This window comes from Pseudonaja textilis, chromosome 1, assembly GCF_049901715.1.
Source record: "Pseudonaja textilis isolate UNSWEBS1 chromosome 1, rPseTex1.2, whole genome shotgun sequence".
Lineage (NCBI taxonomy): Eukaryota > Metazoa > Chordata > Lepidosauria > Squamata > Elapidae > Pseudonaja > Pseudonaja textilis.
In genome coordinates, this window is record NC_141990.1 from 204,702,492 (window position 1) to 204,727,243 (window position 24,752).

The window sequence follows — 24,752 nt, forward strand, 5'->3', positions numbered from 1 at the left end:
GCCAATCTCATCAACTTCATTGAATCATACTTTGCCTGTCTTTCCCTTCCTCTCATCCTATTTATGCAATCTTTACCTACTTCCTTGGTCAGTTCATGCTTATTAGTATTTTCTTTATGATCAAGCCATATTCCATTTATACTGCTCATACTGTTGCTTCAATTCATATACTGTACATTCTTTCTATTATCAAAGTGTCTTGATGTAATCTGGAGATGCTGCTTCAGTCAGGACACTTTCCAATCATGGTGATACTTTTTTATATATACAATACCACTTCAAACTGCAAGATAGGTGGTATATTAATTCAATAAATAAACAATAAACACAGAGAAAAAAAGAGGATATAATATCCTCATTGTCAGTGCTACTAACAAAACTTAATGCATTACAAACATGTTATATATTTGTAAGATGCTGTTTCTTGGTACTTTTATACTTAAGTAATCCATGTCCACTGAATATTAGTCACTTTTACCTTTCTCCTGACTTAACCCATTCATTTCCATATGAAAAAATGACCAGAATAACAGAGTTGGAAAGGATCATGGGGGTCTTTTAATCCAACCCACTGTTCAAGTATAATCTTCTTCACCATTAATTCTCATTACTGCTATTCCTCTTAATGAAGTGCAGACAAAAAAAATGATAGATAGAAGGAAATAGTTTCAAACAATCAAATGATGAATAAATTTAAAAAAAAAATTTTTTTTGCTGTACATTTAATTATATATAAGGGAAAAGTGAAGACAAAGCACTTATTTGAAGTGCAGTGGCAGCACTTGTATACCTGAACTTTGATGCTATCTGAGTTATTAATTAGATCAGAGCTCCATTTATGATTTCTTAAAGTGGCATCGGATACCAACAAAATCAAAATGCCTGTCAAGAATTTATGGACATTTTATTAAGCTGCTATTATAAAGTCTTGGGGCACACAAGAGCTTCTGCAATTTCATAGCGAGTACTCTAAAAGTGATCATATGAATGTTCTTGATGATAACCAGTGACTCATAGCCTGTTTTTTAAAAATATAACACAAAAGTAAAAAAATACTTTGCTTTTGAGTTCAGTGGGGTCATTTTTATGCTTTCTGTTAAACTTTAATGGAAATATTATGAAAATTATTAGCAAGGATAAAGGTGGAAAATTAAAAAAAAAACTAAGAAAAGAATTACACATAACGTTAAAGCCATTTGAAAAATTAAGATGTAGGATGTAGCATCTAGAAATAATATATAAGGAGTATCTGGAATACATCCTTATTATACAGTACTGAGAAAAACAATCACAAGTGGGGGGGAGGGATGATAAAGAGTGGTGAAAAGGTTAATAGTAGTAGTAGTGCAGACTTTGTAAATAGTTGGACAGTGTTGAGGGAATTATTTGTTTAGCAGAGTGATGGCGTTTGGGAAAAAAACTGTCCTTGTGTCTAATTGTTCTGGTGTGCAATGCTCTATCGCGTCAATTTGAGGGTAGGAGTCGAAACAGTTTATGTCCAGGATGTGAGGGGTCTGTAAATACTTTCACAGCCCTCTTTTTGACTCATGCAGTATACAGGTCCTTGATGGAAGGCAGGTTGGTAATAATTGTTTTTTCTGCAGTCCTAATTACTCTTTGAAGTCTGTGTCTGTCTTGTTGTGTTGCAAAACCAAACCAGACAGTTATAGAGGTGCAGATGACAGACTCAATACTTCCTCTGTAGAACTGTATCAGCAGCTACTTGGACAGTTTGAGCTTTCTGAGTTGGTGCAGAAAGAACATTCTTTGTTGTGTTTTTTTGATGAGGTTTTTTAGGTGTCCATATGATAGAACCTAGAAATTTGAAGGTCTCTGTGTTGTCTAGTGTTGTAAGAGATGGTAGTATGGGGGAGTTTCTCCTAAAGTTTACCACCATTTCTATGGTTTTGAGTATATTCAGTTCCAAATTGTTCCGGTTACACCATGAGGTAAGTTGTACAACCTCTTGTCTGTATGCGGATTTGTCGTTTTCTCGAATGAGACCAAACACGGTTGTATCATCTGCAAACTTCAGTATTTTAACAGATGGATCATTTGAGATGCAGTCAGTGATATATAGGGAGAAGAGAAGTGGAGAAAGCACACAGCCTTGTGGGGCCTGCTGTGCTTATTGTACAGATATCAGATGTGATTCTGCCTAGCTTCACCTGCTGCTTCCTGTCTGTTAGGAAGCTTATGATCCACTTGCAAGTATGTTCAAGTACCGCTAGTGGGTTTAATTTACTTAGAAGAATGGCTGGATTGAATGTTGAACTGAAGTCTACAAAGAGATCACTTGTGTAGGTATTTGGAGATTTTAGGTGTTGTAGGATGAAATAATAATAATAAATATTAAATCACATAAATCATGCATAAATGGACATACAGATTAAGGGAAAAATATATTTACCTGAAATTTACCTAAAAAGAAATTCATCCATCCAAATGTTAATGTAAATGTGTAAAAGTATTTATTGTGTTGTATACTAGTATCAGATTTTAAAATCTACAAATCTTATCTAAAATAATGAAATATCCATTAATAAACAAATATTTATTAATATTTATTTAAACTTTATAAAAATGTGAGAATTTAGACAATATTAGAAAAGTTATTACTTTGCGGTTGCAAACTCTTATCACATATACAGGTACTCCTTGACTTATGGCCACCATTGAACCCAACATTTCCATTGCCATGAGAGGCAGTTGCATTTGTTAAGTGAATTATATCACATTTTACTTAACAAAATTTTTGCAGCAGTTGTTAAGTAAAACATTGCATTTTTAAGTGAAACAATGCCATTAAGCAAATCTGGCTTCATCCATTGACTTTGCTTGTCAGATGCTATCTGAAAAGATTACAAATGGTGATCACATGACCCCAGGACAGTGCAACTGTCACCAATACAGTTTGTTAGCATTTTGATCACTTGATCCATGAGAATGCTGCAACTGTTATAAGGAGAGGTGGTATTCAACAGGTTCTGGCCAGTTCTGGAGAACAGGTAGCGGAAATTTTGAGTAGTTCGGAGAACTCTCAAATACCACTTCGGACTGGAGATTTCACAGTATCCTTCCCCTGCCACACCCACCAAGCCACGCCCACAGAACCGGTAGTTAACAAAATTGAATCACACCACTGGTTATAAGTGTGAAATGGTCGAACGTCTATGGAAATTTTGAGTCATCCAGGTCATGATTGTCCCAAAGGTGCTTTTTCAGAAAGTAACTGGATTTTCTTGTTTTTTATTTAAAGAGATTTTGCTTCTCATCTAAAAAGCTTCTTCAGCACTGACTGGATAGTGGGGAATGGAAATATTTATATTCCTTGCAAACAACTGGACATTTGCATTCTTTTAGAGATTTGTTGAGGACACTTGGATATTTATCTGTGTCCTCAGGGTCACCTAAGTAAATGGGTGTGGAGACTTCTTGGTAGCAGGATGTTTTCTGCCCTGTGTCCCTTCACTGTTGAAGACAGGCGCAGGCTGTTGGGGATGAGTTTGTGTTGTCTGCATTTCAAATTGAAGTGCAAATGGTTCCTGTAGTCTGCAGTTTTTTGGTAAATCTGTTTAAACTCCCACACCATTTGAAGGGTGTTCATCCCAAAGTGCATAGCTAAACATCTATGGATATTCTCAGTCATCCAGGTCATAGCTGTCCCAAAGGTGCTTTTTCAGGAGGCAACTGGACTTTCATGTTTTTTCTTTGAAGGCGTTTTACTTCTTATCCAAGAAGCTTCTTCAGCTGTTTGTAAAATTGATCATGCCACTTTTTTCAGTGCTGTTGTAACTTCATATGGTCATTAAACAAATAGTTGTAAGTAGAGGACTAATTGAATTGTATAATGAGAAATAAGAAAGAGACTTAAAGACATAACTTATGTTGTGGTATGGCAATTTTGTCCTATAAAAGATCAATAGTATGAAGATGTAATGGTGACAAAATACAGACATGTTCATATTTTGAGAAAACTGCAGTAATAACACATATTCTAAGCCACTACAGAACTGGATTGCCAAATTGAGAGGATCTATTCATTTTTCTTTTAGATTTCCAGTTGTTCACCAATGCCTGTTAATGGGAGGTCACCATTGTCTGTAAAAAGCATTTTGTTTCAGGGTTTTTTGTTTGTTTGTTTCCTTTTTATTTTATTTTGTAATTGTGAAACAAGAATTATGTTAGCATACAGGTATTCATTTTGTATGTTTCACATGCTTTATATCAGACATTATTCTTGGATGGCTGGGGAAGAGGAAAAAAATATGGCAAATGTTTTTTTTTAAATCCATAAAGGAACATCCCTGAGATTTAAGAAGTGTCTTTTAAAAACTGTTGAGAAATTTTTGTCTCATTTTGAATATTTTTAAACAGATCTATTGGATTATGTCTTTGAAAAATGTATATATGTGTATATGTTCATGTCCTATAAAGATTTTTTTCATAACTTATTAAAATAATTATTGATTCTAACAACTTATTAATATGCTTATAAGAGGATAATTTTATAATGTCTTATGTATGTATATGTGTGTATTCATTGCAGATATTTGCCACCATTATTGTGTTAATTCTGAATCTTGCATCATTGCTGATGATGGCAGTGTAGAATGTTTCTGTCCTCTACAATATGAAGGTGCAAAATGTGAAATAGACAAATGTGAAAAATGTCATGGAGGTCAATGCATCATAGACAAGAAAAATGATGACATAATGTGCAAGTAAGTTAAAGCTGTGATAAATCATGTAATTGAATAGCCAGAAATGTTTCAATATATTTGTAAATATTGGGCAAGCCAATATTATTGTTGATAGATCAAGTCTGCCTTATCTGCAACTACAGTAAGCTGAGCAGATATGAATTAAAATATGATTTTAAAATATAAAATGAACTATGAATTCAGGCTTGTATAGACATGATAATTAGGCTACCATGTAAGAAATACTCCAGCAAAAAAGAAAGATTTTTATATCCGTTAAAATCAAAATTTATTACATGTGTATAATTAATTTAGTAGATTTTAATTAAATCAGATAGGGAATTTTGGGTGTTCTCTGAATAGTGTACCTTAATGTACAATTTGCAGTAGCCATCTGCTCTGTTATAAAAATATGTGCATAGATGTATTATTGTGGGAAAGTATTTTAATTATACATTTTCCATATTGTAAATGTCCCATAGTAATTAATTTATAGATTAAAATATTTATGTTTTGCCTTTCATGAAAAATTAATTAAAATATATACTGTATATTGTAGTTTTAACTGAATGAAAAACTAAAAGGGTAGAGAAAATCAAAATGATAGTTCCAAACACACATTTATACAAGAGCATTATTTAAAATGTAGTGCAATTTGCTCCTTGAATTTGTTAAGTAATCTACCAGGAATTAAAATTTAATGTCATTTTTAGAAATTCATGTTAATATCAGATTTGTATCAATAAAACTGAAAAGCGAAATATTACTTCCAATTTTAGAAGAATTATTGGCCCTTACTAGCTATTATCAAATACATAAAGATCATATCTCAGCTATTATAGAATACATAAAGATTACATCTGCTGGATAGTATATTTTTCATTATTTTTTCTTTTTTTAAGTTATTTTCTTTTACCAACAAGAATAAAATACAATACAGAAAAATAGAAAAACAACCAACCAACACTAACAATAAGAAAAAAAATGTACAAAGAAAAAAAGAAAAATTTAAATGTCAAATATTAACATTAAACACAAACATTATCATTAAACATAAACATAAAAATTAAATATAAAAAATACACTACGGCTAGATACTGAAAAGTAAATTAAAAAACCTGATAGCTTTCCTATCCTTATTTAACAAAACTACTATATTAAATAAACAAATACTCCAGATGACAAAGTCTCTGTCCAATAATCAAGTTTCCCAACATCTAATCATAATATATAAGTAAAACAAGAAAAAAAGACATTAATGTTAGCACATTAATCATCAAATCTCTCTGTTATTGTATTTAATATATAGAAAGTCCACAAAATAACTTCCAGTCTCTTATAAATTTATCTCGTCCAGGGCTCCTCAACCCCCAATCTGTGGCCTAGTACCAGGCTACAACCCATTCAAAACCAGGCCATAGAAGTGGGTGAGCACATACATGTACATACGCAAAATCATCCCTTTCTCCCTCCCAATCTCCACCCCAATCCCATCCCAACAGTCAACAATTGGCACCTCTTTTCATTTCCAATGCTTAGCAAGTACAATCCTCACAGCAGCACCATTTAAAAAAATAGTGCCCCAAGCTCTTTTTCGATTGGTTTATCCATAATACCTTAAAGAAAAGCTTCAGGTTCCATTTATATTTTCAATATTTTCTTCATTATCTCTTTCTTTAGCATCCTATAAAACCTTATATTTAATTCTTGTTTTTTTGTTTTTGTTTTTTTCAAATAAATTTAGTTATACGGTATCTTTCTGACACTTTAGAAGAAAAATCTTTAATCAATATCAGTGTTGTCTGGAATAGAAGTAACATTCTTTCCATCAATAACAAACCTAGTTTTTCTCATCTGTTTAAATATGACTTTATCTCCTTCCATATTTTAACATAATTATTTCTATAAAGCTTAGAATTTTCATCAGTAAGAATTAGCCCCAAGTACTGTATCTTTTTTACAACTTTAAGACCAGTTTTAATTTCCAATTTCTTCTGGTCTTCCACGTTCATATTCTTGGTAAGTATCTTTATTTTAAGACCACATTTTTAAAAATATTTTAATCTTCCTCACAACATATTCAATATTTTGTAGTGGGTTTTCCCACAATCAATTATTTTCATTACTTCTGCGTTATTAAACTGTTACTGGGGCATGGCCACAGCAAAGCATATAAACAAAGAAACAGAGATGGAAATCATTCATATTTCTACTCCCTTGATAATAATGTTATTAGTGAGATAAAGATCTTGTGTTGTATAAATACACATGCCTTTAAGTTGTCATGATATTAAAAGTAAGTAAAGCTATTGTTTCTGGTCACTAGAATCACTCATCTAGTACTAAATAACAAAATTGTCAACATCTATTATAACAACTACGCCCCAAGTCAAGGTCTCTGATCTTGCTGCATAGTTTGTTGAACATACCAAACATATAATTGATTGAGTAACCATGCTAAGTTAAGCTGAGCAGCCTGTAATGGCTTTCTTCATTAACCAAGGAAAGTAATTTAACATACTATTAAAAAAAATAGAATGACTGAAGCACCCCATTCATCAGCACTGGCATAGTTAACAGTGACATGTTTTCCTCCTACAAATCATAGCTGCACAAATGGAAAAATTGCATCCAGCTGCCAATTATGTGATGGCTATTGCTACAATGGTGCAACCTGCCAGTTGGATATAGAGACAAATATACCTGTCTGTCTGTGAGTATCATGAAATAATTTGGGCATCTTTATATCCACATGATTCCTAATGCCACTTTGCCAAAGTAATTTCTTCTTTCAGAGTGATACCATGATAATGAAAATTTGCTCCAGATTTGGCTTTGGTTTTGACAATTGTCAATGGCAAGGACAGGAGAATGGCACCCCCTAACTACATGATACTATTTCTATGTTATCTATTTTAATTATTATATAGATTGCATTACTTAGAGATATAGACATATTATCTGTTGTTCAAAGACAAATATATTGTTATGAATATATTTATAACACTTGCAATGTTGTGGAAATAGTATTGTACTAAGGAAGCATTTAAAATCCAAATTTTAAATTAATTCTTAAATCATAGTTATCCATATGATGTGACCTTTTAATATGTATGTATATTGCAATTGTGTTATGGTAACTATAAAGGTAAAATTCACTCTTGTAACTGGCTCTATATGAAATAAGTCTAAACTGAGTATCCTAATTTTAATGTATGTGAAACATTTCAATGTAATTGTCCTTAAAGTGCTCATTAAAAGAATCCTTAATCGTTCTGTTATAGGAAAAGATTGTCAGATATTTGGATGTAATGATATTCTTCCAAATACATCATTGCTGGGTGATGAATAAAAATGTGTTTATTTATTACAAATTATTGGAGAAAAAAGGAATGCAACATGTGTTTCCATGAGAATAGATTATATTTGGGCAGGATCATAATTCTAATATGGGTACAGAGACTGCATATAGAATTATTAGCTTCTGTCCTTTGTCTTGGATAATAACCTGATACATTGGGATACTATTATGTATGGAATGTCAGTGTATTCAACTGGTGCAAAACTTGAATTAATTCAGAATTTAGGTAACATTCAGCCAGGGGTATTTGAAGGTTAGAGGTAGACTTTAATCTCTCTTGGCCAGCAATTATCAGGCACTACATAGTGCCTGCCTTTGTATCTTGCTGTTTACCACAATAGAAGAAAGATCAAATTGATTCTGTTGAATTCTGTGCCAGTTCTATGTTTGACAGGATTGCACCCACATTAGCTTGGTTTTCCAAGCTGTAAGATTTAATGAAACTAATAGTTTGGACTTACCATGATCAGGTGGAGCATATTTGCTTATTGTTCATTTTATCAGCTATGTATTTGCATTTAAAAGATATCAGCAAAAAAAAAAAAAAAAACAAAGGGAGAATATTTATTTATTTAGCTGTATTTTACTGAAATTCTGCAGATGCTCTGTGGGGTTTAAAAATCAGCGCTGTGACCAGAAAGTGAACCCTTGTGATTACTACTGTCAGAATGAGGGAATTTGCACTTTAACTGCGTTTAATGAACCGAGATGCAAGTAGGTTTAACCTTCCACTTAATGCTGCACATTTTGTGACATCATTTCAGGCCACAGTTCATTGGTTCAGATCATATACATCCATATCATCTTGCAACTTTTTCTTAACCTCAGGGTTCATTTGTGTAATTTAATTTAGTTGTTTGAAAATTTGTTAATGACTATATTAAAAAGTACAACATTGGATGTAACATTCCCTTATTATTAAGCCAAAACTTTATGCTACTATATAATGAAATAATATGACATCAGGATGTTTAGAAAATAACCCTGTCTTTAAATAGAACAATGTTTATAAAAAAGGCAAATTATACACAAATTCATCATATGCTATTCTATTCTAGTTAATAGAACAAGTAGACAATTTGTCAGCTGTTGAAGTGACAAATAGCTTTGTGACAATAATAAGAAAATAATTTTAAAAAGCAATTACTACAATAACAGCAAATTAGCCAAGCTATCTTAATCTTTTCATTACCTAGAATTTATTTACCATTGTATGTATGTTTCAGAAAGAAATAGGTTTCCTAGATCAGTGTTCCTCAAGAAATAAACTACATCTGTCTTAATTTTCCGTTGTTTTTAAAATCATAGCTTCAGGTTAGATGAATAAAATTCATACTTAGTTTTTTTTCTGACAGAGCATAGTCTCATAGAGAATTCACATTCTATTGAGTTTAAGCTTACTTAACTATACATTAGCTTTTTGCTAATAAATATAAGTGAGAGATAATTCCAAGTTCATGACATCAGAATTATTCCTGTATTGGGCTCTAGATTGGTTGTCTAACTGAAAGCTGACCTCTGTTCAGATTGTTAAGTTTTCTTCTTGATATCAGCATAAAAATTTACATCTGTTTATGCCAACCCACCTTTTTGCTATCTTTAAAATGTGGCAGATATTATATGCAAAAACTGTTGCACAGAATCATATTCCATGTAATGTGAATTGATCCATTATCAGTTTTCAAATATATCATTACTTTCACCACCAGTCAGTCTTAGATATGTTCACTTTTTCTTGTCATCCTTCTATATTTCCTAACTTTTCTAATTTCTAGTCTTAACTATTCTATTGTTCTTCCTTTTCAACTTTGCATATTGTCAATTAATTGAAAAAAATGGAAGAATATATTTTAAGATTTAAAGTTAAAATTATTCAAAGTATCTTTTAGGGTCTGGGTGAGCAATGCAAACTATAATGCAATCTGTATTTCATTTAATACAAATATAATTCTTCATTAAATAATAATAAAATATGACCTCTCTGGCAAATCTCACTGTTATAATTGCTATGAATGTAATCCATTATTATATTTATACCAAAATGTACATCATAATTTTTCAGTGTATATATTCTATTTTATTTTTTGTGTGAGGATGAAAGCTAGAAAAAAACACAAAAAATAACCTTTTCCATTATAATGGATAAATAATTTCCATTATTATATCATATATATACATGGAAATAATAATGTACTATTTCTCTCTTTTTATCATTTATTTATTTATTATTATGTAACTTTTCTACCATTAAAACAATCCAAAATGAAATAAATATAATTTAAAAACAACTTTAAACAATACATTTAAGTATGTAGTAATGCTGGAAATATGGTATCATCACCCAAGGACTGACAAAATATAATTGTGATTGATACCATAAAACTTACAATTGAACTATAATTTTATATTTTGGAACATAAGGTTACAATAGTTAATAATTTTATTTATATTTTATGGTTATGATTTCTAGCATATAGAGAATTTTCTGTTCTGAGGTAACACAAAATACTTAAGATATAAACCATTTGAAAACACTAATCCCTCCCCAATTTTATTGAAATTACTGTAGTGATAAAATACATATCAGAAATAATTTAATTTCTTCAGTTTCAAGCTTACAGTTATAATTTACTGCTTCTAATTTATATAAATGCAAACAAGGCTTTTTCCCCTTTTGGTAAGACATGATTTTATAAATACAATTGAGAACATTTTTAACTCCAACTCTAAGCATATGGGGTTATGCGATTTTTTTATCTTGACCGATCATTCATACTTCTAGAGCTATTACAGGTTTGCAGATATTAGTTGCAAGATTTTCTGCTTTTCTAATTAAATCAGACAGGTGGTCTTGTTCTAACTAGTAACTCTTCGACTTTTCTTCAACCTTTTTGAGTGCTGTCTATGTTCAGTAAATAAAATCTCATTCCTATCCTCTTCTTCAGTACTCTTCCCTTGAATCACATACTTAAGTGCTTTATGGACTTCGGACCATTCTTAAACTAAGCCTTTTTAAGATCATTAGCCAAAATAAGAGTTCCATGTCAGCCACTTAAGTTGCCAGTCATTTCCTAAAAACATTTCCCACAGTCTTTCCATGTTTCTCTAAAAATCCTCTTTTCCTTTCTCGATCTCCTTTCTTTTCCTTTTGGGTTTTTCTGTGCCTAAGGGGCTTCAATGACTCTCGGAGAGTTAATGACCCACCTTCAAAGTGCTAACAACCAAATGATTACAAGACATATAAATCCTTCCATTCCCCAGCATTCAAAGAGAACTGAGGATACTTCTTGGATGAAAAGCTAAACATCTTAAAGAAAGTTACCTTTTGAAAAGCACCTTTGGGGCAACCATGATCTGGATGACTGAGAAGCTCCATACTTATCCTATATTCCATATAGGAATAGAGATGAAATCCTGATTATTTCTAATCCTGCAGCACCATGCAGAATGTCCTTTCCATGCACATTGTGGGGCAGAAATCCTTTGGTAGGTTGCAGGAACATTTAAAAGTGAAAGGCCTGCTTGCTGGAGGATGTCAGCAGGAAGCACTTTTATTCTTTCTGTCTAATGATCTGCAACCAAGAGTCCTAGAATTGCAATCATTGAATAATGCAATAACATGCTCAATGATTAAAATTTTGGTCCCAATTATGGTAATTAAGCAAGGAGGACTACTACTTGTATGCAGCGAGCCCATGAGAGCCCATGACTGAGTGCAGGCTTATTACATGGATGTCATAAGGGGAATTTACCAGTTGACATTCTAGGAGCATGCAGTTAAATATAGATTAATAGAATTGTATCATTTTTGAAACAAGTTTGTTCTCACTTAATATGTTTAAATGAGTTTATTACTATGTCTCATTTTTTCTGTGTTTCTTTTCTTTTGTAGGATATGTAGAATAGTATTTGCTAGTTACATTCACTATTAGATAAAATTGTATACTTTCAGAGTTTGAATTTATCTGGATACCTGAATGACCAAGATAGTTCAGTAAATACAGAAACTTAGTATGTCTCTCTTTCTCTTTTCCTGTATAATATGAACATCATCAACAGTCAGCTCATTTCATTAAGTCCTATGCCATTCCATGCTAAAGTAATCAACTTTACTAATGTGAAAAAGATAAGGAAAAATAAATAATGTTCAAGCAATATAAAACTATATAATGTATTTTAGCACACATTCCTATATATGTCAATCTGTAAATTATCCCATGAATTTAACACAATTGATTTCCATATAAACCTATGTAACAATGCAGCTTATTCATGAGTAATGCACCTATACATTATGCCTTTAATTGTTTTCAATAGAAAGAAAACCATTCCTTGAATCATCCTAGACCAAATTTCTAGGATAACATTAGTACATCAATGGTAAACCAGTGTCCACAACATTTCTTATATATACCAGAAATCACCAATTAATCTATGATGGAAATATCTACCTGATCCTAATTCTTCTATAACCCTTGAATGTAGAGGCAAAATTCAAGTTTTAATTTGCATTTTAATGCAAACTTAACTAGTTCATATCTGTGCAAGAATACAAATGTAGTTATATGCTGAATCCTTATGTTTTCCTAATTTTATGATGCAGTTTGCATTTCAACCAAATCTTTTATAATGTGTTTATTGGATAGAACTACTGTATGAAAGACAGAATGGGGAAATGGTTTCTGTCAGCTCCACTGCATGTGTCTGATTTATTGCTTTATGTATTAGAATAGTAAATTAGCTCACATTGTAATTTTTCATTTATTAATTTATTAAACGTGTAACTGTGCTACTACAATGAGCCTCAGCAGCTTATATTTAGACACCTAGACAAGATTTTGTTCAAACATAAAGATAAGATTTAAGATAGTACTGATATATACTAATTCTGTAAAATATGGAGATTTATTTCAATTCTGGGAATTTATTAAATAATTATTCACAATCTTTATGTTTGTAAGTAATCTAGATTTAGTTTTGCTACCAAATGTGGGTGAGAGCTACAGTATATGACTTTTAATGCCTTCTCATTTACCTCTACTGTGTTCTGCATGGGGATGTTCTTGAAGACCATCCAGAAATTGCAACTGGTCCAGGATGCAGTGGCACATGCAATTTTGGGTGTCCTTCAATTCACCTTAAGAAACAGTCTCTTATCATTGCCTTGTTTAAGTTATGATGGATCCTTAAGAATAGATTTTGGTTTTCTTTAAAACATTTGTTAGTCAGCACTCTATTTAAGTATTGTAATATGGGGAACAAACATCAGTATTTTGTAAATTAATTCTCCTCTCATGAGCTTACCAAGTTAGTAATAAATATTTTATATTTAAGTACCTATTGACTGATTTATAGATTACATGTCATTGTCAACTCTTAGTAGCCACATAAATAAAATTTCTCCATGACAGCCCTTAACCTGGTCTTTCCAAAAGTGCATTCATTGCCATTGTAACTGAATCCAATTACTTTGCTGGTTATCATCTTCTTCTCTTTTCTTCCCCCAACTTTAGAACATTTTCCAGAGAGCCAGGTCTTTGCATAATCTATGATAATTTTAATGTGGTCATTTGTAGCTCTAGTGAGAACTATGGGTAGATTTATTTAATAATCATATAGCAATATAATTTATAGTTTATTTTTAATATTATCATTCAATAATAATTTGCATTTTTAAAACAATAGATAGATAGATAGATAGATAGATAGATAGATAGATAGATAGATAGATAGATAGATAGATAGATAGGACAGGACAGGACAGGACAGGACAGGACAAAATAATATTCTTATCTTGGAAGCTTTAAAGGCCTGTTCAGATGTTCCCAAAAGCTTGATTCCTAATCATCACATGGAATGTCCATGCTGGGAACCTGGTAACAAGGTCTGATGTTACTAACTTCTTGTTATTGTTGTTTTCAATTTTCCCATTTTGGAATTTTCTAATTGCCTCCCATACAAGTAGTAATTGAGCCTGATCCCACTTCACATTTTTAAGATCACTCAAGTCAGCTGAGTAGATATACTATAGCTGAAGTAGAGACTTTGCAGTTTAGATATCTTGAGCTCGTTGAATTTTATTTGGCAACATATCTGTTTATAATAATATAAAATATAACTTAAGTATAATATATACTTAATTTATTATGTTAGAGATAACTTTTTGCATAAACAAAAATAAGACCAGGTTCTTAACATGTTTTCAATGCTTAATTGATTGGCATGCGTTACAGTATGCTAAAAAACGGCTAGTTAATATAATGTCTAGAGCATTACATTTTATAATGCATAATTAAACTAAAACATATTACCTTGAGAAAATGTATTAATCAATTAGTACATTTAATTGTATTAAAGTAAAAGTAAGTTGTATTAGAACAAAAGTAATGTCTGTTGTAGATGTTGTTTATAATTAATAAAGTGAACAAGGAATAAAATTAATATGTTAATGATGATAAAATCCACAGATAGATACAATCAAACTAAATAGTAATTTCAAATAACTATTTTGAAAACATAGTGTGGTCCCGGCAAAAAGAATATTTATTTTTCTTTATACTTGATAAATACATACATAGACAGAATTAATATTTATTAAAGGATTGGTGTGCATTTTTATCCTTCTGCCAGCTATTAAGTCTCCTTTTCATATTGGTAAAGGCTCATGAAATAGCCTTCAATTCATATCTCCTATGTCATTACTTTTTTGCAAGTTGCCATAGAGAGATCTCTGGGCTGTTCTCTAATGAAAAGATCTATGAGTTAGTTCTGTGATTTCCCCCCCGCCCCGCCCCCCACACACAGTGCAATAGTACAAAATTAGGTAATGGGAGTCTCTCCTTATTGAACAATTTCTTCTTCAAGTGCAAATCCAGGAATAACCCTCTATCTATAAATATGACAAAATAACTGCATTGTATCTGGGATTATCCAGAATTCAGTTATCCAGAATTAAAACTCCCAGCAGCTGCACTGAATACAGATATGATGATACAGCTATAAGAGTTGCAAGGTAGTAAGATCTAAAAAACTATTGGATCTACCCAAATAACTTTAAAAAATGAAGAGTTGTGAAGTGAAGTTCTGCAATCACAGAGTTATACTAAAACCACCAGTTGTATGATTGAATTTAACACTTACATAATTATTTATATAATTTGTAAACAATATTTTATGTAATTCGTAAAATGATGAGTTTATCCATTTGTATTTAGGATAGGCTTATACATTGTAGCTTTAAATATAATTTCTCATTTTATGTGGACCTGTCAATTTAGTAAGCTATAATCATTTGATGCAAAGTTATTTTTCATTCTGCAAAGACAATTTTTTTCAGTCTATTTCATGAGGTAGGATTCCATGTTCACCTTTTCAATGCCACATTTGAGGATATAGCAAGCAGAAGGCAGGCTTGTCTAATAGCAATAGTTCCGTTCTTCCATTCTGTGAAGTTAATACTACCTTATTTTTGTAATAAAAGCATTTCCATACATTCATTAGTCACACCTGCCAATGTACTTATTATCTTGTGAATATTTCTCTCTTTCTGAATACATGCATACATACACACACATATATTCCATAATAAATGTTCCTATAGTCCAGAAATTAGAAAAAAAATCTTATTATGACATTTCTTATGAGAATATTCTTTCGGCAAATAAAAGTCACAAAGTTGTCATCAAAATGTAAGCAGTCACTTCGAGCATTTTTTAAAATTAATTCTGATAATTGTTTCATAGCCTGTAAATCCTTTCCTTCCCCTCAAATACACTTTTTGTTTTGCTTTCAACTTTCTGCCATTAATGCAGATTCTTTTCACTATGAAATAATTTGTGATATTCTCTTGTCATTGAAGATAAGAGTGTTATTAAACGAAATTGTTCTGTGACATTATTGTGTTATTGTTGTTTTGCATGTAATGAACCTTCTACTTAATGGTTACTTATTACATGTCATGCTATATAAAAACCTTAGAAGAAAAGAAGAAACTCTTAAAAGAAAAGTTTTAAATTACATGTGTATTTAAACTGCCAAGATTCTGTTAAACTGGTTCTCCTTTATATACATAATATATAATTGTTAGAAAGGACAATATTTTTCTAGAGTTGCATATTTTAAATGAAAAAAAAAATGATTATGTGCCATCCAATGGGTGTCAACTCTTAGCAACCATAGATTTTTTCCATAAAAGCGAGAAAATGTGTATCACTAATTATTTTGTATATTTTTTCTTACATATCAACCTATTTGAAGATTTTTTAAAAATCAGTAATAACAATCAAATTTTATCTCACAGGCTTTAAATTAAGTTTGAAGGAATTAGATTATATTTGAAGTTTTAGAACGAAGCTGAAGAGTTGTGGCATACCAGCATAGCACTTCTATCATCTCATTAGGAACATAGAAAATTGCTTTCAACCAGTCCAACTATTTGTGATTATTCCTCACTCATTTGATAGTATTAAACAGTGCATGCAAAGACAATAGTTTGCCACTCAATTAACGGAAGACATTTCAGACCATTATATGTATGCATTATAATTAATGTGAGTGAAGACAAAAAAAAATAGAAGAAAAATTCATTTAATCATAATGATAGATGTATTTCTCATTATTTTAAAAGAGCAAAGAGGAAATGCAGATTGAAGGAGGTGCTGCTTTACAGCTTTTAATAAATGAATATATTAAAACTAAATGATAACTCACCCGGTCTTGGAGACTCATGATATTTACCTAGATCAGCAGGAGACAACCTTCTCAAGATGGAAGCTTGCCACAGACATGACTTGGGGTAGTGGTAGTCAAAACTATGCTGAAATAATTACAAATCCAGAAGCATGCTATAAGCCTAGGAAAAAGAGAAAATATAAGAAGCTCAGACTGGCTGTATTCTAATTTAGAAGTGTATAAGAGGGAAGGAATACAAAATACAATTAGGCTTTCAGGATTTTGTTACCATAGTCTATTTACAGTAAAAAAAAAAATATAGTTCCAATCAAATTGATGGAATCTGTTTACTGACCTTGCCTAACTTGAATGGTTGACAACAAGAAACAACTTTCTTCTATGTGGTTCCCACCATTTGGAATGCAGTGCCTCAAAGTTCTGTTTGTCTCTTATTCTTTAAGTATTTAGAGAAATGATAATATCACCTTTGTGGCCAAATCTGTAATTGTTAACTATTTTAGTAAATGATTTTTAGTTTTAGTTTAGTTGCATTTTTAATGTTTTGTACTATATTTTAAATAATTGTAAGCCCTCTTGAATGGTAGAGTATAAAGAAGAATTGAGTGTAAATTCAATAATGAAACAAATTTTCAATCAAACTCAAAAGTATCAAAAGTATTTAATTAATTAATACCTAGCACTAGGGTATGATAAGTGAAACAAGATGTTCATTTCAGAATAATATGATCCAAAATTGTCAATATTGTCATTTAATAAGGATTTTTAATTTTAATTTTTAATTTGCAAACACAGGACAGAAGTAATTGTTACTATTATAATCCAGACTATAAATAAAATCTATTTTGATCAGCTATTAACTGAAAGTAAATTCATTTTAAATTTGAACACATTGTAAAACCCAGATATTATTATTTAGCTAACTCTGATTACTTCTGTTTTGAAATATAAATCTACTAACAATGACCTTTATAATGGCTTGTACTTAGATTTTGTTCTAATTTTATGATAATTAATCAAAAATATTTATTATTAAATTAAATGTTATATCTATGACTATCTACAAAAAAGTAGTATAATAGTTGATACTTGGAAACATGGTAATTCATGTAGAAAACTGTTCCTCTGGGTTAATGTGCTATTTTTACTTATTTTAGATGCCCCACAAACTGGTCAGGTATACAGTGTGAAAGGCCAGCTCCTAAGAGCAGCAAGTCTGATAATATCAGTACAAGTAAGTTGTGTTTAATTAATACCACATTTAAACTATTGTTTTTCTTGTAGGCAATATATATTTAAAAATATGGAGCTCACTGTCTTTATAATTTCTGCCCTTATGCAGAACAAGGGGAGAGAAAAGGAATAAAGGCTCAATATGCAAGATGATTATTTAATAGTAAGAAAAAAAAAGAATGATAGCTGTAGATTTGGAGAAGCAAAGATGGCAGCTTGAATATAATTGAAAATGAGAATATGAAGATCAGATAAATTGTGATTATACGGAAGAATTAGGATAGGTTAAATCTATGTCTAATTACTTGAATTTGATCCTTTTGATAAATATGAGTTAAATTATGACTAAATCATCCTCCAGATTTAAAGTGGAACCTAAATTCAACAAACTTAGTAAGAAATGACATATAACACTAACTTGGGTAATTTGAATTAGCTCCACAGATCATTTTCAGATCAGTAAAGGATGAGTCTGGTGGCCTCAATTAAACAACCTTCAAACACACACCAAAAAAAGGAGTATGATATGTAGAGTGAGAGAGGTGTGTCCCATTCAAATATGTTCCGATAGTTAATGGTTAAACAGTATTTTGTATATTTCATGTATCAAAGCAAAAGCATGTATTGAAATGCATGAGAGTGCTCATGTACAGCAGCATTATTTACAGTTTCCTAAACAGATAGATCTTTTCCTGGCATAGTTCTGTTTATTAGGAAGATATGTATTTGATGTAAGTAATTGGAAATAGATTTTGTATGAAAAAGCACATTTTTGCCTTTATGTTCCAAGTGTTGCATTGCCTGGTTTATTAACTTTCAAGAGCGAATTAAGAGTTATTTTTTATTATAAATCAAAATACATTCTATGCTTGACAGATGGGATATTTTATTCTTTGTTTATGCTACGTTAATATAGTGATATAGTGTCATGACCACTCTCCTCTAATCAGGAGTCTTGTGCTCTGCTATGACAAACTAATGAAATAGATTCATTGATAGATTTATTCACAGAGGTAGGGTGATGAGAAGATTGTCAGATATAAACACAGTGAATTTGATGTATTCAATACTTATTCAAAGAGGCCTTGGAATGGTGTTTAGAAATAGTAGGCAAGCAACCTATGGCAACAGTACAATAAAGTAATATATTGAAACCTGATATGTATACAACTCTTCAAATATTGTGCAGTATTTAATGCTATTAACGCATCTGTTTGTTAAAAGATATACAAATGTATGTTTGATAATGCATTTTTCAAAGTTAGTTTTCCAAATTTTAGCTTCATAGCCATCAGAGATGTTTATATTATTTCTTGTAGGAAGCATTGCAATCATTGTTCCTCTGGTCCTGTTGGTGACTTTGATTACTACTTTGGTAATAGGTTTGCTCCTCTGTAAAAGAAAACGAAGGTAAGTATTTATCTTCTTATTATTAAGCCTTTGCTAAGTTTTTGGCAAAAATTGCTTCATAGATATGGCAAAGAAGTTTCCAAAAATTGGCATCTACATTATAGAATTGTCTCATCCCTCTTAATTTTCTGTAACTCCCTCAAATTTGGTTCTGTTATCAGGCCTGGAAATCCCAATGGAATTATGAGTTGCTGAACTGGCTCCATTGCTTTTTTTAATCATATTTTTTTAGTGTTAACAGTTTTTATATTGCTGTTTTACAGGTTTTTTATTGCATGCCACCCAGAGTTACATTTTGTGAAATGGGCAGCAATATAAATATGAAAGATGGGTGGGTCAGTGGACGGAGAGATAGATTTCATGCTCAACTGAAAGGAAATTTTATTTTAATTTATATTACTAGCTGGAAAAATTTTCTTACCTCTATAGATCTTTGAGGCAGCAGGAACATAAAGCAGAGCTTGTCTGCAAGAAAAAATATTACATTGGCAAAAGTTATAGACAGAGATTAAAAGGATTTTTTTTTTAAAAAAAGAAAAAGTATTTTGTTAAGTTTGAGTTTGATATCGTAGTTAAACGAAATGGAATGAAGTTATTCAGGGAGACTTGTGAAATAAAAAAAAGTTCTTAAAAACCAAATTCCAAGGAACTGCCATGGAGAAAGGAAATACCAAGGGACAAGTTTCTGCCAATGTTATCATTGAATAAGTATTGGTATAAATAGCATGTAAATATTTGCATTTCCCCCCACAATATAGACATAGCTTAGGAACTTTTAGAAGAATATTTTGACATGTGTTATTTTATATAGGTTTATTTCCTATTTCCCTCTTATATATTGTAGGACAAAAACCATCCGACGACAACCAATAATAAATGGAGGAATCAATGTAGAAATTGGAAACCCATCGTACAACATGTATGAAGTGGGGCATAATCACAGTGAGAGGAATCTTTCAGAGTTCACATTAAATCGAGGAAAGGTAAATCAAATTTCTGTTACATTGCTTCCTCAGTCATGTTCCATGGCAGTGAACTACTGAGCTGGATTAAGATCCAAAAATGCCTATACATGAATGGAAGGAATCTTTTGGTAAGGGGAGAATCTATGATCCAACAGAGGCTTTTACTGATGGAAGGGACACCAATAGGGGTGGGCTTCAAAAATTTTAGCAAAGGATTCTCTGCCTGGTTGCTGGGTGGGTGTGGCCATGGTGGGTGTTGGCCTCCTGCACTATGGTGGGTGGGTTGCCCTCCCGGGCTTTGGAGGCTTTCTTTGAGCCTCTGGGAAGGTGAAAATGGTCTCCCGGGGCTCCGGAGGCTCTCTGGAAGCTGAAACGAGCCCATTTCCAGCCTTCCTGAATTTCCTGAAGGCCCATTTTTCACTTTCCCTGAGTCTCCACACACGCTCTCCACTTACGTGCCTCCAAAACATGCTGCATGGGAACTCCTGGGAGGAGAGGGATAGGGTGGGCAGGGCCAGCCAGGAATGGGATTGCACAGAATCTTAGCTAGGGGCTCTCCCAAACCCCTGTGAACCTCCAGTAGCCCACCCCTGGACACCAGCAGAATAACAGTGTTAGAAGGGACCTTGGTGATCTTCTAGCCCAACCCCCTGCTCACACTGGAAATTCTATACCATTTCAGAGAAGTGGTTGTCCAATATCTTCTTAAAAACCCCCACTGTTGGAACACCCACAACTTCTGAAGGCAAGCCATTCCACTGATTAAGTCTTCTGTCAGGAAATCTCTCCTTTGTTCTAGGTTGGTTCTCTCCTTGATAAGTTTCCACCCATTGCTTCTTGTCCTGCCTTCATGTGCTTTAGAGAATAAGTTGAGCCTCTCTTCCTTGTAGCAGCCCCGACATATTAGAACACTATCATGTCACCTCTAATCCTTCTTGTCATTAAATTAAACATACCCAATTCGTGCAAATGTTCTTCATATATTTTAGCAGCTTTCACTGACGCTCTCTCTTCCTTCCAGCTGCTCTCATCAAAGATTACACTGTTCCAGTAGAAATCAGGTAGAGGCATAGGGCCATCTTTTAAAATATTTCAATCACTTTCATTTGCAGAAGCCTCCAATGGATCCAGTGCATTTATGCCTGATCCATGATGGTTCATTCACATCAATAAACTAACGTGTGCACTCTTCAAATAAAGATGTGATCTGTGTAATAGTTCTACATTACATATTTTAAAGCTAGAATAAGATACTGCATTTTAAATTATAACATTGCCTGTGCTGGTTACCCTTCCATAAGTGTATTTTTGTGATTTAAAACATGCAGGTTTAAAAAAAAAAACAGTGATTGAAATACTTGTGTTTTTGCCATTGTAAGTCCAGTTTATTTCAAGAAAGCTTGTTCCTCTGGTTCCTATTATGCACTTACAGAGGCAAAAGAGCATCATCCTTTACTGATTCTTCAATGACAGCACAAGTATAGTTACAAGACAGCAAGTAGGCAGAACCATAATGTATGAACATAAGAATGGATATGAACTGGTAGGATACAAATAGTAGTACAGCATAATAGTTCCTGGACCAGACTTAATATTCTAATAATTGGTCCAATTTAACTTCATAGTCCAGGAGTTTCCTGCAGGAAATTCACAAACAATGAGTAAAAGTTATTTTCTTTCACATTATCTATTAATAAAAGAGATTACTCCACATGACAAAAAAAATTAGCTTACAATGACAACAGGCAGTGGTGAGTCTATCATCCTTGAAGTTATTTGAATTCTTATAAAATTATCTGAGGTAGTATCTATTTTCATGTTCTGTAGTATCAGTATCTTCAATTATGTGCTCTGAAATAAAAACAACTACTGCCTATGAAATAGGAAGGGCAATCCTGATTTATATTTATATTATATGCAAAAGAATAAAAGGTTGTTACTTACATATTATGTTATTTCTGTGATAGAATACCACAATTGCTTGGTTGTCTAAACTAAGTAGGCAATACATTTTAACATTTTTTAAACAGAATCAGTGTCAGCAGATGCAATGATCCCGTGTTCATTTCTTCTTTGTATTGTATACATTTCTCTGATGCAGTGATCTGAATGGTATTGCTGCAATTGTCTTTGCATATGTGGTATAAAGTATATTTTTCTGCTGTATTTTTCACTTATTTTTAAGCACATATAATTTTTATATGTATCATTATGCCATGTTTCTTCTTTTCTTTTTCTATTGTTATTTTAAAAGCAATAAAAATAAAATATATTTCCACATATGATATATTTTCAGGTACATATAAGCACTGTCTTGGAACTCTATATATTTTTAAAAGTGTACTTTAGTTTCTAATAAAATAATTCTTACAGTTAAGAGAAATGGTATCATTAGGGCCTAATCATGGGAAGCACATGGTGTCCCTGAAGTTTTATGGGTCTCCATTTAATAAAGAACTCTGGGAAAGATGATGACAAGACACAATTGATTGAAATTTCCACCCTCCCTCCATCCCCTCCTTTTTTGGGGTGGGTGGGGGGTAACATCAAAGAAACATTTTACCCCTAAATTGAGGGGAACAAGCAATCATAACGAAATAACAGAGTTGGAAGGGATATTGGAGGTCTTCTAATCTAACCCCCTGATCAAGCAGGAGACCCTATACCAGCAGCCCTCAGGCCAGATGTGTCACACATTGGCCATGCCCATGCCTGGTTTAGTGAAGGGGGGGGGGGAAGTCACAATATGTCACGTGACAATACAAGTTTGATACCCCTGCCCTATACCATTTTAGACAAATGGCTGTCTCTTTTTAAAAGCCTCCACAACTTCTGGAGGCAAGTTGTTCCATGGTTCCATTCATGGCTGGGCAAGAGCAGGACATTATTCTAGCAAAAGGGAAATCTCAAATCCTACCAGTGGTGCTGCTTCAGGGGGATGGGGGAGCAGAGAGAACATGTCCCATTGTTCCAAATAATAATCACCTCTATGAATTCCTGAAAGGTAGGCCTTCACTAATACAAAGCCTATGTTACTCCATTCCAAAATAATAGCTGAGTAATGGATTAGATATGGTGGTATTTTTTAATCAATCAAGTTTGGACAATATGCTGTATTTTGTTTTCTTCCTACATCCTTCACAAAATGAAAATTAACTTGATCCCATTATGTTTCCAGTATGAACATCTTCCTGAATGTAATCTAAGAAAAAGCTTTTTTTAATTTTATTTGTTTCTGTAAAGGGGAAAATGTTACACATGTGTTTTCACTCACTGTTTGCTCACACTTTTCAGAATGGAAGGGGAAGATGTATTATTTTAAAATAAGAAAATAAATTTTGAAACATGCTTTATTCAATGCAGGGCAGATACATAGGAGGAGGTCCCACAGTTTTCAAGCTCCCTCACACGGCACCACCCATCTACCTAAGCTCTGATCTGAAAGGACCTCTAACAGCAGGGGTGAGAAACAGTCATTCATTTTCCATCTTCATTTTATTACACTGCTTTTCCAACAGTTACAAATGTTTCTATGCTTTCTCACATATATGCCAGAAATATTGACTGAATAATGAATTTCCCTATTAACTAGGTCTACAACATTTAGGCAGCATATTCTTATTCACTTTTGAGGAACAAAGTAGATGTGATGTTAATTATGGGAATAATTGTGTAAAAAAAGTATAAGTTGTGTATTTTTGTTGTATGTAAAATAATAAGGATATCATATCTTGGTTGCAAAAAATTGGGATGGCCTCTAGACTCTAGCTGAAATAGATTTCTGCTAGAGTCTAGAGTCCATCCCAAATTTTTGCAGCCCAGATATGACACCCCTATTATTTTACATAAAACAAACATTATACACATTAATTATATTCCCATAATTAACTTTACATCTACTTTGTTCCTCAAAATGCAACAAGAATATGCCATGGCACACCAATTTATAGTTTGGTGATAAGTTATTTTCTTCCAGAGTCAAAACATACAAATTATACTATATTGGAAGGGTGCGCTGAAATTAGTTTCATGTAGCTTTTCATTTTTCATTTCTTAACAGAAAGATTCTTCCTTCAGGACAAATAATGTCAAAACTTAGTTCTCAAAAGATATCAGACCTGTGTAAGATGAAAAGAAGAAAAGAGCAGAATTCTTTCTTCTTCAGGTTTTCCATCTCTATACATTTTCCCATCTGAACAATAAACAATATTGGCTCCATGGTTGCCGTAGAAGTCCCAATTTTGTGATTCATGAACAATTCTCCATAATACCCCTTTTTGGATTCTAACTTTGTCTAATACTAAGGAAGTACTGATTCAATCTTTTCTAAAGGCTTAAGGTACAACAACACACATTACATTGGCAAGATTCTCTTCCATTTTAGTTTCAGGG

At 32.3% G+C, this 24,752-nt stretch overlaps 1 protein-coding gene across 1 annotated transcript in view; it reads left to right on the forward strand.

Annotated features, from left to right (window-relative positions):
- Positions 1-24,752, forward strand: part of LRP1B (LDL receptor related protein 1B) — a 283,941-nt gene that overhangs the window by 254,946 nt on the left and 4,243 nt on the right. Inside the window, exons 71-76 of the mRNA XM_087925463.1 lie at positions 4,550-4,724; positions 7,312-7,416; positions 17,910-17,986; positions 19,305-19,395; positions 20,240-20,378; positions 23,724-23,822. Coding sequence (XP_087781589.1) covers positions 4,550-4,724; positions 7,312-7,416; positions 17,910-17,986; positions 19,305-19,395; positions 20,240-20,378; positions 23,724-23,822 — 686 coding nt within the window. The remainder of the gene's footprint in view (positions 1-4,549; positions 4,725-7,311; positions 7,417-17,909; positions 17,987-19,304; positions 19,396-20,239; positions 20,379-23,723; positions 23,823-24,752) is intronic.